We start from the raw sequence: 16,387 nt of genomic DNA on the forward strand, positions 1-16,387 counted from the left end.
GTCAACAGCCAGGACGCAGAGGAGCCCGCCTCTCCAGTTCCTCACTGGCCTTAAATTGGCTCTAATGTGCCCTCAAAATAGATCCCCTTGACATCCTTCTGGAGAGTACTAAGACCATCCTGGGTAACGGGAACTGCCTGCTTTCTCTGAAGCTTTGACAGGTGGCCAGGATGCCGAAAGTCAAACAGAACGAGCTTACATAGAACACCGGATGACAGAGGATGGCCAGGAAGCCGTGCCCCTGGGACAAGTTGACCATATCAGGAAAACCATGCGTGAAATGATGTCATCAAAAGTACCCACTTGGGTGAATGTTTAAATTTATAAGGCAGAACACACACACACACACACACACACACACACACACACACACACACGATACTTTCTACAGGAAGATAGTGATCCCAGGAAGTAAAATCTACCTTTGACAGAGCGACATCAGCCTGAGGCTATCTGGTTAGTTCACACTCGGAAACCAAGAACAAGGTGAGATCGTTGTTCAAGGCCGGCCTAAGCCCCGTGGGGCCCCTAGAACAAGAGCAAAGCAACTTGTAAAAAAGCCCCATCCCCCCCGAATTACCAGACCTCTAAGGAATCGCTCGCTCAACCCCAACCCTGGACCGGACACAGAGCCTAGAGATCCCTCCACCCCAAAGCTGAAGATGATGGTTCAAAAAGACCCCACACAGACAGACAGACAGCCGGAAGCCTTGAGAGCCCAGGCAGGGACTGAATTAAGTATGCAAGGACATAGCGTACATGCGGGCGACAGAGGTGGGGTTTTATCCTCTGTCTTGATGAAAAATGTCTTTCTTATGCTGTTGCTGACCCAACAAGATAACATCTTAATATTTTCAGAATTGATTCCGTATACTTCTAAGAATTTTGTGTTTCCTGTTTTAAAGAATAAAAAGGTCTTCTGGGCAGGAGGGCCCAGGGCCCTGACAACTTCTCCCGGCCCCTAGCTCATGCCTGCCTGAGGCTATGCTTCTGGGCTAAGATGGCCTGCTTTGGAAACCATCTCCAAAACACCAGAGCAGACCTGACCCCAGCCCTCTCCATAAAGGCATAAAGTGGCTTCTTCCATTTTTACAAGCGCCCTAGAGCCCCGGGACCCACTCCAGGATGGCCTTGCTGGCAGGAAACACTTCCTTTGGCATGCTCTCCCTCCTGGGGCAAAGCATCGCATTTTCCTCGCTGATCAGCCTTGCAACATTCCCAGACCACTGAAGCCATAGAAAAACTCCTGTGGCAAACGCAAACCCAAGCGTCTCGACTCCCCCCGCACTGTGTAAACCGAGCCATCACACACACGCTTCTCCTGGTCCAACCCAACAAGCCCTGAGGGGGCTCCCACACAGCACAGGGTGCTCTGGGCTCCTCACTCAAGTGCTCAAGGGGCCGTGGGCACGGGAGAGGCAGCCGTACCCCTCCCAGGAACTTCGAGATTTCCGATGATATTTACATCTCCCATGACATCAGTTTATGTTTGCATCTGACTATAAAATTAACTGTTAGGGCGAGCATGCAATCCCATCCAGAACTCTCTGCTAATTATAGCCTTTCCCCAAAGCTGCAGGCGACCACTCCAGCCCCAGCCAGAAGCAAATGGCCCATTTGTCATGCAGCTGCAGCTAGACAGGGCTGGGGGTGGGGGCACATGGCCATGCCCATCTGGGGCCAAAGAGGGGATGCCGCTGGCAGCCCCCAGACCAGGCCCAAAGCCCCAGGCTTTGCAAGCCCTGTGCCGTCTTCAACAAGCTGCTGGGGAGCCCTGTGGCCCAGCATAAACCAGCCCGTAGGACCTTGGGGAGCCCAGCAGCTTGGAACCAGCTTCCTCATCTGCACAGAGAGGTCCAGCTTCATATGGATCCTGGAAACAGGAGGCCCTGGGAAGCATTCCAGCACCTGTGTCTCCTCCTTCGGGAAGCATCTGACCACCCATCTGCTGGCTCATCCCCAGCTGGGGCAGTCTCACAGCAGACCTGCAAGACCCATTTTCATCCTAAAAGGCACATACAAGGCACCTATTATGTTCCAGGCCTGGAGGTCACAGGAGTCACAAGACTAGATGGGGTAAGACTGGCGTAAGAAAGGGGTCAGAGAGGCTGGAAATGACCTCTACAGTCCAGTGGAAGGAATTCAGTGGGTCTTTGAACTAGAGATGGAGAAAAAAGTCATCTTTACTTTTGCTAATCTCTAGCTGAAATGTTTCTGGCACAAAAAAGGTGACGATTTCCTGGTCTGTAAGAAGCAAGCTGTAGTTCCTACCATGGAGAGGTGCAGAGGGTGCTGGGGATTCAAACAGAAGTATGGGGGGAGGGGGGGAAGGGAACATGAGTAAATCAGGATGGGCTTGCTGGAGGAGTCAGTGTTTCCCGGAAGGTCCCAAGAACTGCTTCATTCTGGAACTATCTCATGAGGCACTCGAGTTCTCTGTTGGGCCCAAACAAAGCACTTTTCCTGAGTTTCTAGATTTGAAAGGATGTAGGGAGCAGCTAAACTGTAAGGCCCAGGTGAGATTCTAAATAAGATGGGGTTGGCAGGACCCTGCATCCGGACCTCACATCCATCAGCCCATCTGCCCCAGGCCAACCCTGCCTGTGCCTGGGCAGACAGCCACCTTCTCCTCAGCATGCTCGTACCAGCTTGTCTCCTGTGCGGAAGGAGCAGCAGAGGTGAGACAAGAGATGGGAGCTGGCATTCTGGGCCACTGTTATCAGCTCGGTGCTCCTGGCCATGTCCCGCCTCCTCTTTGGGCCTCATTTGTCACCTGTCAAATAATAAAGCCCGCTGCCATTTACAGGGTGATGATGCCGCGCAGGAGCCCGCACATGCTAGACCTGCATCCCCTCCCATAACCTTCGCACCCCCTCATGCGTCCGAGAAAGGACCAGTCTCACGTCCCAGGCCAGGGCCTCGGCTAAACCAAGTGAGAGCGTGGGAGAGGCGGAGTCAGGATTCCCCACTGAGGCCTGTCTGACCTGCCGCTAAGGCTTCCAGACAGGCCTTTCTTTCTTTTTTTTTTTTTTTAAAGATTTTATTTATTTATTTGACAGAGACAGTCAGCAAGAGAGGGAACACAAGCAGGGGGAGTGGGAGAGGAAGAAGCAGGCTCCCAGCGGAGGAGCCTGATGTGGGACTTGATCCCAGGACCCTGGGATCACGCCCTGAGCCGAAGGCAGACGCTTAATGACTGCGCCACCCAGGCGCCCCCGGACAGGCCTTTCGAGAAGACCTGGAGAGAACTGGTCCAAAATGTCCTAGCAAAACAGAAAGGCACCCCGAGGAGAGCAGGGCAGCCCACGGCAGCTTCTATGATGACGCTACCGTCCGGCCCGGCAGCCACTTGCCATGTGCAGCTAGCCGGCTCTTGAAATATGACTTGTGTGCCCAAGGAACTACATTTTTTATTTTTTTTCTCTGTAATTAATTTAAACGTGACCGCAGGTAGCTAGGGGCCACTGTGTTGGAGTGTCCCCCATTGGCTGCTGTCCCTCATCGCTCTCCACAACGCTCCTTTCTGAAGTCACAGTGACCACCCTTATTTAGAAATCACGGGCCCTAATCATCCAGCCACTAGCTAGAGAGGGTTAGATTCGTCTTCACTGACCTCATTCGGCAGAAAACAGTCTCTTCTCCCGGTTGTTCCAAGAAAGCTCACTTCATGTTGTCCCACTCCTCTTGCCCCCAAGGAAAGCGGGTCAGGCCAGACCCAGAAGGCCCTGGCGGTGCCCCCAACCCAGACTGATAGAGGGTCCATTCTGTCTCCTCCAGAAGAGTGCCAGACCCCCCTCTAGGACCATGGGGCAGTTCCAAGCTCTCGGGTCCTGGAGCCCAGGGCCCCCACCCTGGCCCCAGCCCTGCCACAGGCAGCCCCTGCTTGCGGAGTGGGGCTCCTCCCAACCCCAAATCAAAGCCAGCCCCTTGGGAAAGCAGCAGCTGCTCTCTCCTGCTGCCAGAGGAGGAGCCAGTCTCTGGCCTTTGTCACTGGCATTTTGCTGTCAACTCTGCCTTGACCCTGGACAGGACATCTTTCTTTTAACCAAATCCAGACATCAAGTGCAGAGAACCTGGCTAATTGCAGTCCTTGGTCCATGACACTCTCTGACACAGCCCGCTTTCGCTTGTGATGTAATAAGCACCGTTGACTACCCAGTTCTGCCCCCGCTGATGTGGCGTGAACCCACAGTCACACACTGAGGTCCCACATAGGCTTAGGTCTGTTTGTGGCTTCTTATCCATCCCTCGGTCGATCTAGTTATCCCCAAACAAACCTCCCCATCATAGCAACGACAGCTTTATAACACGTCTGGGCATCTGGAAGGCCAACTCCCTTCCTGTCTTCTTTCAGAGTTGCTAGATATCCTTCGATCTTGATTCTCCCGGATACATTTTAGAGTCACCTAATCAAATTCCAAGAAAAAACCTACTGAGGTTCGACTGGATCACATCGAATCTCTAGATCCCTTTGGGGAGGACTGACATCTTTATCGGGGCTTCCTGCCCACGAGCAGGCTTTATTCCTTCTTCGTGTCTTCTTTATTCGCTACGAACAGTGCTCTCCATCCCCTTCAAGCTTTTCGGGCAGAAATGGGGAAAGGCCTCTGGAAGGCCGGAGGGCCCCCCAGCTAGGTCCAGGGGTGGAAAACACGGCCTTTGGAAAACAAAGCTCTAGGAAGCAAGGTGGGCACCCCAGTCAGTTTTGCTTCCCCTCCTGTGGCCAACAGTTAGAGAAGCTTGATTTCAAAGACTCCTACACGCACACAGCACATTCCAGGCTACAAGATAGCCGAGCTGGGACGTTCGGCAGCCCCAGCTATTCGACCCAGCCAGGGCGGAGAGCGGAATTTCTAATCAAGAACCCCCCGCATGTACCGAGCACATGTACCAAGAGCTGACCCAGCTGGGACTCTCCTTAGGAAAAGTTTGGGGACACACAGGTGGGAAGTGGTAAAACAGATAACCGATCAGGATATTCTGAGACAAGAGGCAGAATTACTTCCTCCTGGGAAATCAGAGAAGGCCCACGGGAGCCAAGCCTTGAAGGGTACAAGGGAGTCTGACTTCCCACCACTGGCTCCTCCACGGTGCAGGGACCACTGGCCCCTGTTGGAGGAGTGAATCTGAGAAGTGATATTGCTTCAGATGCCCATAAGCCCAAAGAAGAAACTCTGGTGATCGCATTCCAGAACACAGCTTGCCAAGGCCTACAGATCAGAGTGACTTGTGGTTCGTCTGAAAAACAGGGAAAGAGCCAAGGGAAAAAGGAGTCAAGAGCAAATCACCTCCACCCAACCCACTCCCTGGTTTTCTTTTCCCTCCATCTCAGGCCTCTCTCTCCCCCAATCCCTTCGCTGTGTCAGGACAAAGAGTCAGAAGCCGGCTCCCAGGGCTGTGTTCCCATGACATCTGGGTGATTATCTTCCCAGATCTCGGCCCCAGGTGGGCCCCTGCCAGGCGGGCTCGTTAACAGAGGCCAATCAGCACAAAAGGCCATAGATCCCTGATGCATCCTTGATGGGTGGGCCTGGCAGTGGGGGACAGTGGACAGGTGGGCCTCGCAGTAGGGACAGGAAGTCCCCAAGCTCTGGTCACTGCAGGCAGTGCCCTAGGCCTAGGGATGGAGCTCCTGCTGAGAGGCGAGGAATGGGGAATGGAGATGGGGATCTGGGCTCGGGGCCCCTCAGGAGGAAGAGCTCTCCAGTGTGGGGCTGGGGGTGTTTCCTGCTGGGGTGCCCACGCGGGAGCACACCCTGTGCCAAACCACCACTGGCTACCCTCTCCCTCCGGCCCAGGGGTGCCTTCCCCTGCAGCACAGAGCATCCAGGGAGCGAAGGCTCTCCCGCTCAGGGCTGTGGGCTGTGGGCAGGAGCGGGGAAGGTGGCCCAGGCCTCCCCACCTCTCAGACCTTTTAAAAGGAGACACAGGCTCACAGGAGTGACAAGGGGGCTTTGTCCTAGACAATGGCCTCCAGTTCAGGTCCCAGCAGCCTTCTAGAGCATATGTGTGTCCACCAGGTCCTGGGCCAGGCATCCCCGATTCTTCCACTGGCCTGGGGCTTTTCCCAGAAACAACCCAAAGTGAAACCAAGAGGAACTTCAGGGATAGGTTTGGTGGGTAGGCAGGGGCCTCCTGTGCTCTCACTTCTCCCTGACCCTCTGGGCTACTGAAAGTGGCACCCATAAAGGAGGCCGCTGCCAGGGCACCTGGGGGGCTCGGTCAGTTAAGCGTCTGCCTTCAGCTCAGGTCATGATCCCAGGGTCCTGGGATCGAGTCCTGCGTCAGGCTCCCCATTCAGCGGAGAGTCTGCTTCTCCCTCTCCCTCTGCTGCTCCCCCTGCTTGTGTGCTCTCTCTCTCTCAAATAAATAAAATCTTAAAAAAAAAAAAAAAAGGAAGCAGCTGCCTGAACAGGAGTGGGTAGGGCAGGGAAGGGCAGCAGGAGGGAGAAGGAAAAGGAAGAGAGGAAGAACGTTCCTGCAGGGGTGCAGAGGGCGCTGAGCCCCATGGCCAGGCAACCGCTTCCCAAGGGTCACCCTGCCGAGTTGGCCATATTAAGTTAAGGCTTATTTCTACACCAAGTGTTTCATGTCTCTTATTTTTAACATTAGATGTAGTTTTTTATCTAAGAAAAAATGAATCAAATTGCTTTTTATATAAATGTGGCCTTTGCTTCATCCTTTCCCCCTTTGCCCCTGAGCTAGAGTTGGAAGGGAGAGGGGGCAATCAGACCGCAAGGGTCGGTGCCTGGCATGTGCGGGGCCTTACAGAACATAAACTGCTTCCACTCCCAGGGCTCATGACTCCAAAGAGTTCAAAGGACAAAGGCGGAAAGGAGCAGTACCATACACTGGAAGGAGCATAGGGGGTGAGGGGAAACTTTAATCCCAGTCTGTCACCAGCTCCCATGTGACGTTGGGCAAGACCCGTCCCTTTTCTGGGCCTCAGTTTCCCTGCTCCAAAAGGGAAGGGATTGGCTACAAGCCCTAAAATCCTTTCACTGCTCCAGAAGTCCATGGACACTCATACAAGGACAGCCCCACCTAGAATCCCAGCCATCAGCAGACGGAGGGTGGCCCAAAGACCCCTCTCCTGGGATCCTCCTGCTTTCTTACCCGGTCCAGAATGTCACGCTTCAGCATGAGAAAAAGCCCTGCAGGAGACAGAGGTGCCCTTCCCACTCCAGCCTCCACCAAGGCGCACACCCCTGCACTGTCTCCTACAGCAGCAGTGGGTCGCACCCCAACTGTTTTTTTGGAAATCGTAAAGGTATAAGGGGGCTAATACCCATCCACCGAAACTCAGCTCAAAGCTCCTCCCCTGGGAAGCCTTTCTGGATCACCCCAGCCATAGGGATCTCTCTCCACCTCTGATCACCTATGAAACCAACAATGGGAAGCCCTCACCAGTACTGACAGTCATCGTATTAATTATGCCCATTGAACAAATAATGCCAGGTGTTTATTACCGACTGCGTGCAGGGCACGATGGCCGGACCCAGCAGCACACATCCCATCTTTGACCTCCACAACTTCAAAGTCCGCAAATGTGTTAGTTCCACTAGTTCACAGCACGTTTGGTGGCTTAGCTCCCAGACCACACTCTCCCCACAGAAGCCATATGAAAAGTGCTCCGGGCCCGGGCCTGTTCCCAGTGGCCTGCTGAACCACACTGTCCCCAAAGCAGGATGCCATGCAAAGTTGCTGGTGTTCAAGACATGTTATTCCTCCTTCCCCAGTAAAGATAGAGATACTGTTCTAACACCAACGCCTCCAAATTAGATGCCAGAAATCATTTCCCCTTTTATTTTTTTTTTAAAGATTTATTTATTTATTTAACAGAGAGAGAGACAGCCAGCATAAAGGGAACACAAGCAGGGGGAGTGGGAGAGGAAGAAGCAGGCTCCCAGCGGAGGAGCCTGATGTGGGGCTCGATCCTGGAACGCCAGGATCACGCCCTGAGCCGAAGGCAGACGCTTAATGACTGCGCCACCCAGGCGCCCCTCACTTCCCCTTTCAGAGGCACTTTGCTCCAAGGATAATTCAGGGAGAGGGGAGTCCCTGTTCTGAATTCCAAGGCAGCATTCACTGATTCAACATACATTTATTAAATACCTACTATGTACCAGGCACTGGGCATAAAAAGATAAGACTTAGTTCCTGCCCTCAAGGAACTCAATCTGGTAGGACACCCCCGTACACCGGCAAATGCCGCAGAGTTAGGGAACCGCTGCGGCAGAGTGTGCAGACGGGCCAGAGAGGAGCAGATGCTAACTCACAAGCAAGACCAGTGAAATCTGAGAGGGCCTCCTGGAGAAGGTAATGCTTGAATGGAGTCCATTTAATGCATGGGATAGACAGCAAAGATCTCTGAAGTGGACGAGCAGTTTTGGATGCCCATGAAGGTGCCAGGGGGACAGCAGGTCCGCACGGCTGGAGCCAAGCACAGGTGGCTGGAGGAGGGGAGGAGGCCAGGCAGGCCCACAGAGGCCAGACCACCAAGGCCAGGTCTCTCAGGTTAAACCAAAATGTTCATTCCCGAGCTTTACATTTTTGCTAACACCATGTGGCTGATAGGAAGATGGCTGTGGTCTCCTGGCTGCTCCTCGCTCTGCCTGCTGCCATAATCACCACCCTGTGCCCCAGAATACGCCACTGAACACGCAGGAGGATGACAGTGGGGAAGGCAAGCAACAGCTTGGTATCACTATAAAAATAGTTTTGACTTCAGGGACCCCTTGAAAGGGTCCCCCCAGGGATGGCTGGAGCACACTCTGACAGCAGCTAGTTGGGGAACGAGCTATTTGCGGGGGGGGGGGGGAGTGAACACAGCTATAGCAGCGAACCAAACACACAGGTCCCAGCTTTGGGGGAGTTCACATTCTAGCTGGGGAGACACAAACAAGAAAAACACAGTATGTCACGGTTATAAGCGCTCTGAAGGAAATAAACAGGAAAGGAGGCTGGGGAGGCTGGGGGAGGAGACTGTCATTTTAAATGGCTTAGTCAGGGAAAGTGACGTTTGAGCAAAGGCTTGAAGTCGGGGAGGGCTCTCTGACATCCGCTCGATGGATGGACGGATGTTCAAGCAGCTACCAAGAGCTTGGAATGTGCTCCTGTGCTCACAGAAGAGCATCTGGGGCTGACGGAGGGGGACCATGGAGGAGATGAGGTCAGAGGGCATGGGGGCGGGGCAAAGCAGGTCAGGTAGAGTATCAGAAGCCACTGAAAAGACTCAGACTTCGCTCTGAGTGCGGGGGAGGCCCACAGGCTTACAGAGGAACCTCTGACCGACCCCGATTTTCACAAGAGTTCCTAGGACTGAGTGCTGTGCTGAGTACAGACTGGGGGTGGGGGGTGGAGGCACAGAGGGAAAGCAGTCAGGAGTTTCCTGCGGTCACCCCGATGCCAGGTGGCAGTGGCCTGGACCAGGGTAGGCATGGGGAGGGGGCAAGAAGCAGGCAGACCTAAGATACATTTTGAAGTCACAATAGGGAAATAGCTGAAATAATTTAAGCAGGGAGTCACACGCTCAGATTTGCTCTCAAAAGTTCTTTCGTGGGGCGCCTGGGTGGCTCAGTTGGTTAAGTGTCTGCCTTGGCTCAGGTTATGATCTTGGGATCCTGGGATTGAGCCCCTGCATCGGGCTCCCTGCTCAGCAGGGAGTCTCCCTCTCCCACTGCCCCTGCCCCCTGCTCATGCTCTCTCTCGCTCTCACTCTCTCTCAAATAAATAAATAAAATCCTTAAAAAAAAAAAAGCGCTTTCATCAAAGAGAATATTCACATAGCCCAAAGAGTCATCCCACAGCTTATCTGTCATCAAGGGGAAATGCCTGTTGACGATGGAGGGGGCTGGCGGGCTGGCTTGGCACAGCCAGCAGTGGGGTGGCCGGACCTCGTTCACCTCCAAATGAACGTAGCATCCCGGACCTCCTGCCACAGCCCCCGTGCAGCGCTTGTACTGGAAATGAGTGGCTTGAGCCCAGGGACAAAGAAACCGAGAAGCGAATCCCGAGAGCTGGTGTCCACTGGTCACCGGCCCGGAGCCGTCAAAGGAATCACAGGCAGTGACTAGACTGGGCGATTCCAGAGACGCGTCCCAGCCCAGCCAGTGTGTGAACCTCGAGCACATCCTGGTCAAGTAAAAGATCCACCCCAAAGGACGCCTGGGGGAAAACTGGGGAAATTTGTGGAGAGGAACTGCATATAAGATGAGGTTTTATTTTATGGAGATTTTTTTTTTTCAGATGGACAATGGCAGCATGTGGGAGAAAGCCTTTTTTGGAAAGCTGAACACTGGAGTATCTGAGGATGAGGTCAGACTGCCTGCAGCTTTCTTTCGGCTCAGCTTGCAAAGCAGTATTGTATTGATAGAGACAAAGAGAGAGAGAGATGTTAAGATGAGACGTTAACAATCGGTAACCAAAGGCAAGCAGGTGTTCTTTAAACTCTTCTTTCAACTTTTCTGTGGGTTTAAAAAAAAATTTTTTTTTTCAAGCTCATTCCCCCTCTCACAACGTGGTTTCGGACCTACTGATTCGAGGCTTCTCTGGCAACGGGGGCTCTCCAGCTTGCAAGAGAGAAAGGGCCTCTCCTGCCCCACCCCGACCCTCCCCGAAGCATCCCAGCCAGGGAACCAAAGACCACGTCCCACCTATCCGTGGGCACACGGACTCCCCGAAAACCTGCTCGTACACACTGGCTGTTCGAGGAGCGTCCCCGATCCAGTGACGCCAGGGCTTGTGGGCGGCCGGCCCTGGCCTGTGCAGCTCCCTCCGGCACCTCCCCCAGGGCCTGGCACAGGGCCCGGCATGTGCGGCTGGTGGTCAGGGCGGACACTCAGGGAGTCCCCGGTCTGGGGACCCCCACGACCCCTGCATCACATCAATACCCAGGCGCAGCAAGGCCCTCCTATCCACTTGGTGAACTTCCCTAAGCAAGCAGAGGGCAAGGCCCCAGTAGGTCCTGGTGGATCAGGCAAGGGCAGGCAGGGGACACACAGTCGTCCTCCCAGGCCTCCAGAACACATAACGTTCAGAGACACAGAGGTATTTCCACTCATGTTTCAGATGCTCTGGGACCTTTTTTGTCCAAATGAGATTCAAGGCAATGCAGGAACTCTCCAGCATTGGAGATCTCTCCAGATTTTTTTTTTTAATGCACTCTGAGAAATATTTTAGGGAGGACTGGAGAAATTTTAATATGGACTTTGTATTTCCCTAGGCCTGATAATGGTGGTTATAGCCAAGAATGTTCTTTTTTTCCTCTTCTTTAGGAGATGCACCCTGGGCTCTTTGGAGTGAACTGTCATAATGTCTGCAACTTACTTTGACATGGCCGAACGTCTCCATTCTGGTCGATGGGTATCTGAGTGTCCCTTGTGCCTTTCCTTCACCTTCTCTCTATGTTTTCATCTTTTTACAATAAAAAGTTGAGAAAGCCGGCAAGATCCAAGTTCCATTTTTTCCCCAGGGGAAGCCTGTTTACAGGTCTGAGTTCCCCTTTGGCCTGGGAAGTCTCCGTGGCCACAGCCAGGGGCCTGTCACCAGAGGCCGGGGCCAGGCAGCTTCCTGTGGCCTAGAATTAATGCCCTCACCAGATGTCTGCTAACTGCTAACCGGGGCTAAATATAGGTTAGAGTGGGAACCTACCAATTATACATCCAAGAAAGCCTACTAGAAAACGGGGCCCCGAGGCTTCAGGACACGCTCCTCCCTGTGCACAGGAGAGAGCGAAGGCAGAAGGGAGTCACTCTACACCCTCAATTTTCTCCTCCTCTGCTTTAAGAAAATCAGGACGAGAGCACACACACACCACAAACCAGCACCACGAAGCCCCGGTACCAAGTGCCAGCAGTGAGAGGAGGTGGGGGCCGCCCGACCGGCCACTCCCTGAGGCTGGGCTGGTGTGACCTGGCAAAGAGTGCTCGCCGGCCGGAGGCCCTCCGCCATTTAGGAGCTGTGTGACCTTAGACAGGCCACTTGCCTCTCCGAGCGCTGGTGTCCTCTGCCATTAACCAGGAATGCTAACGCCTGCCCGATGGTCACTCAGAGGACCCCGGGAGACAGGGAAACTCCTTTGGAAACTCTAAGGTGCTCTAACACGTAGTGAAAATCCCCATTTTTTTCCCTTAAAAGTCAGCAGATACAAAGACTATGTTAAGGGCTTACAGCTGACCAGGGGGTGCCATTATGTTTCTTTAAATTGGCTTTTTCTTAGTAAAACAAACATGATCCTGACCTAACCTACCAATACCTACAAAATCGTAGATTTGAGATAGTAATTCTTTTCTTCCGCACTTATCACACTTCATGCATATCTATGACATTTTATTTTATTTATTTATTAGAGACGGCCAGCGAGAGAGGGAACACAAGCAGGGGGAGTGGGAGGGGAAGAAGCAGGCTCCCAGCAGAAGAGCCTGATGTGGGGCTCGATCCCATAACACCGGGATCACGCCCGGAGCCGAAGGCAGACGCTTAACCGCTGTGCCACCCAGGCGCCCCATATCTATGACATTTTAAACTGTTGCCCCAGGGACTGCCTGAAAGCTTCTTGTGAACCACCAGGAATAAGCAGATGGATGCTGCCCTGGCCCAACCCCCTTAGTCTGCAGATGGGAATGTGAGACCCAGAGAGAGGCTGTCACTCCCACGAGGTCACACAGCATCTTAGCCATCGGACAGCAGCTGTGACCTGGGTCTCCAGACGCCCAGGCCAGTGCTCCCACCACCACAAGCTATCCTCCCTCATCAGGAACAAGAGTTCTCACGCCCTAGCATGCCCTCTCCTGACGGAAAAATTAAAAGGACTGTGATGGATACTGAGGACAGGGATGCCAGCTCCCTTTCTGTCTTCCTGCCGTTCCAGGGAGCCCGATGTAGAGCTGGGCCCCAGGGCCTTGTGCCGCTTCGGGCAGCTCCCTCCTGTCCCACAAGGGGCGGCATCAGCCCACCTCCCTGCGGGAGTCCTGGGAAGCTGCTCCCCATGCCGCCAGGGCCCCTGCTCCTCTGACAGAGCCTCGGGGAGAACTGGAGGGCCCCCAAGTGCCTCGGAAATGTTAGATGGCTACCTAAGTAACCTAGCCAATGAACCAACAACCCCCGCAAACAGCCCAAGTCCCCAAAAAGGAAATGTTCTTCCAAGGAAAAGACCCTGAGACAGAAAGGAACCGAGGAGAGTGAGGCTGGGCATTTCCTTGCAAGTTCCCTAACCTCTCTGGGCCTCTCTTTACCTCAGTGTAGAGCGGGGCAATGATAATGTTGCCTCTTACGGTGGCTGGCCGAGTAAATGAGAGAATGTCTAGCAAACGGGGGGGGGGGGGGGGCTCATCGATTGTTAGCTTTAAAAGGACAAAACCGGAGCATCCAGAAGGCACGAGCAGACTGGACAGAGGGGAGCATGGAGGGCTTCTCGACTGCAAAAAGGAAAGTTCGGTTCTAAGAGAGGCCAGCCCCAGAGAAGTCCACAGGGGAGAAAGAAGATGGGGACAAACAGGCCCCACTCCTGTCACAGGGACTGGGGGTCCCTCCACAACTCCTGTCCTACTCTTATTTCTGCTCTGATCATGAGTTCCCCCTTCTTGGGGATGCAAAGAGTCAAGTGGCCACTGCCACGCCTACAGGAGCCCAGAGCCCAACTGTCCATCTACTGCTGACTCAGTGTCCCCGCCAGAGCCTCCTGGGAACGCTGGTTGGCCCCGCCCCATCACAATGTCGGCAGCTGCCCTGAGCTCTCTGCTAGCACTCAGGGAGTGACAGCCTCTCTAGGGACAGGGACAGGGACAGGGCTGGCTTCTCTCTTCAGCCCAGCACAAGGCCAGGCAAACAGTGGTCCCGGGGCAAAGGCTGAGCAGAACCAAGCCAGAGGCCTGAGTTCCAAGCTGCTGCCCGAGTTCTCTGTGGCCCTGCAGGGAGCATCCTTCCTGGCTGCACAGAAGGCCCCACGGCAGGCCTCTGTCCCTGGGCACGAGGGCAGTCCCATTTGCAGTGTGGGCCCCATCCCCCAGATGGAAAGTCTAATCCGGGGGGAGATCACCGAGTGGTGCTCCTCATCCCCTCTGAATGATGGACATGGTTCCACTGGCCACAGAGTTTGAGAACCAGAGGCAGCTGCTGGAGGGTCTGGCGGATTTCCTCCCCTCTGAAAGGAAAGGGTTGCAACAGGTGCCCTCTGCAGCCCTTGGGACTCAATGTGGGACATTTGTCCAGCTCTAGGCTAGGCCTGGGCCAGAGGGGGAACAGAGAAGACGAAGGTGTCATCTCCCCCACCTAGAGGGTCAGCCCGTGAGGAGGATGGAAGCTAACATGGGCAGCAGCTGCCAGAAGTCACGTGCGGGTTCCTGGCCCGTTGGGCGGCCCGGATTATAGAGGAGCATCAGGGACGACTTGGAAGAGGTAGGAAGGGGGCTTGAAGGACGAGGAGGCCTGGCAGAGAGGAGCGCACAGGAGCCTCAAGAGAGGGCGCTCACAGCAGAGGGGCAATGGCTGGACACGGAGGTCAGACGCACCCCCGGGGAAGGCTGGGCCCCTTGGGTAGCAGATCAGGGGAAGATCACGTGGATGATGGGTGAGGCGCGAGACTGACGGGCTGCGTGACCATGGACAGGTCAGCCACAACTCTCCGGGCCCCAGTTTCCTTATCCGTGGGAAGGGGAGAACTTTGTACGTCCCACGGGGGCCAGGCAGATGGGGCAGTGCCTGCAGCAGGCATCAGCAGAGTGCTGGGCGCTGGCATCACCGGGCAGGAGCCCTGCGCCCCAGGGGTGTTGGTCAGGGGGTGCCGGAGGGCACGGGAGGGACGCCATCGGGTGCCTGCCTCACCAGCACTGTTCCAGCTCTTTGGATCCTCAGAACAACCGTGTGAGCCAGGCAGACGCACTGTTCCATTTTACAGCTGAGGAAACTGAGGCCCCTACCAGGGAAGCAACTGGCACAACCCGCCATTTGCATCCATCCAGAGACCAGAGCTATTCACTGTGGAAAGTGCCTGCTGTGTTGTATTTACTTTTTTCCAAAGGGGACTTTCTCACCCAGGGAGGCATTTGCATCTTGGGCTGCAGGGAAGTAAATATTTGCATGGAGGGGAAGAAGGGAAACAGCTTTGGCCTCGTCAGGACTCAGGGGCTCAGAGCCCCCCTCCTTCCTGCTGGGAGAGCCAGAACCAGCTACTCTCAGGGCTGCTGGAAGCCCCTCCCAGGATACTGTGCGTGGCCTGGGACAGTCACATGGGCTTTCCGTGCTGTTTCCAGTCTCTTACCAGAGTATGGGCTGTGCCGGGTGCAGCATGGTGGGACCACGGTGGTGCTTGAGGCCAGGCACTCAGTCCCTGTGCACCCACAGCAGGCCAGGTGCTGCGCTGGGCAGAGGGCAGAGGGCAGAGGCCAGCCCCCAGGACCACCCCATTGCAGAGTGGGGCCAAGTCCCCTCGCTGGAGTGGAGTGGGATGCTGGCTTCTGGGGCTGGTGCCAAATTCTGAGTCTGGGTCACTTCCTGGGGTCAAAAGGACTTTCTAGATCAGTGGACCTCGACTGCGGCTTCAGGCTTCTGGCCCTGGAGGATTTTGCAAGTACACACCAGGCCCCAGCTTCGGAGCTGATACAGTAGGTATGAGGTGGGACCAAGGCAGCTCTACTTTTTAAACGTCCCAGGTGATTCTCATGGGCAGCCTGGAGCGGAAGCGCAGCTCTGGTGGTGCCTGTGAGGGAACTCGGACCCGACTGGCCGGGTTTCCAAGCCTTTCTCTCCGTGTGAATCCAGAGTGATGCGTGAAGCTTCCCCAGCGCCCTGGACAATCTGGGCAGTGTCTGTGCGCTGGGAGTCAGTGCACCGTTTGGAAGAGGCTTGCTGCTGGTGCTGGTCCGGGACAGGACAGCAGGGCTAGCTGGGGTTGGAGGAGGGAGTCGGCAGGCTCAGCCCCGGTGAGAAGGGCCGGTGGAGCCTGCGGAGACCACCAAGCCTGGGCGTGAGGGAGATCGCTCAGGAGGCTGCGCTTCTCCAGGGGACCGGGATGTACCTGGGGAGTGGCGGGTGGTCCTCGAGTTCTAGAATTTGGCTTTCCTTTTGGTTATCTTTACAAACATTCTTTCACCTGTTCTAAAGGTAACACTTCTCTGTAGTTAACTTTGTAACTTAAGAAGTTTCTCTTCAACCAGAGGACTGTTTTTGTGAGTCAGGGATTCACACTCGGGAGGTGACTTTGGGGCTTCCCCCCCTTAGATTATGTCTTCAGCTTGACAACTACTGATGCATGGGCATCCTGTTTGGAATGTTGGTTGTGAACTCGCGATCTGCAGTTCTGCCCCCTGCAGGAGACACATGGCCAGTGGTTGTCTAGCCCCCATTTCCCGGATGGGAACAGTCCCAGACAGGTGAGATGGATTTGTCT

At 54.7% G+C, this 16,387-nt stretch overlaps 1 protein-coding gene across 2 annotated transcripts in view; it reads right to left on the reverse strand.

Annotated features, from left to right (window-relative positions):
* TSPAN15 (tetraspanin 15) overlaps nucleotides 1-16,387 on the reverse strand; it is a 46,383-nt gene that overhangs the window by 21,072 nt on the left and 8,924 nt on the right. The window contains exon 2 of one of the 2 annotated variants that reach the window (XM_057308706.1): nucleotides 423-528. The exons of the other annotated variant lie outside the window; for it this stretch is intronic. Within the exon in view, the coding sequence (XP_057164689.1) occupies nucleotides 423-439 (17 nt within the window). The 5' untranslated portion in view covers nucleotides 440-528. The remainder of the gene's footprint in view (nucleotides 1-422; nucleotides 529-16,387) is intronic. 2 annotated transcript variants of the gene reach the window in all.

The sequence above is a fragment of the Ursus arctos genome, unplaced genomic scaffold, assembly GCF_023065955.2.
Source record: "Ursus arctos isolate Adak ecotype North America unplaced genomic scaffold, UrsArc2.0 scaffold_7, whole genome shotgun sequence".
Taxonomy (NCBI): domain Eukaryota; kingdom Metazoa; phylum Chordata; class Mammalia; order Carnivora; family Ursidae; genus Ursus; species Ursus arctos.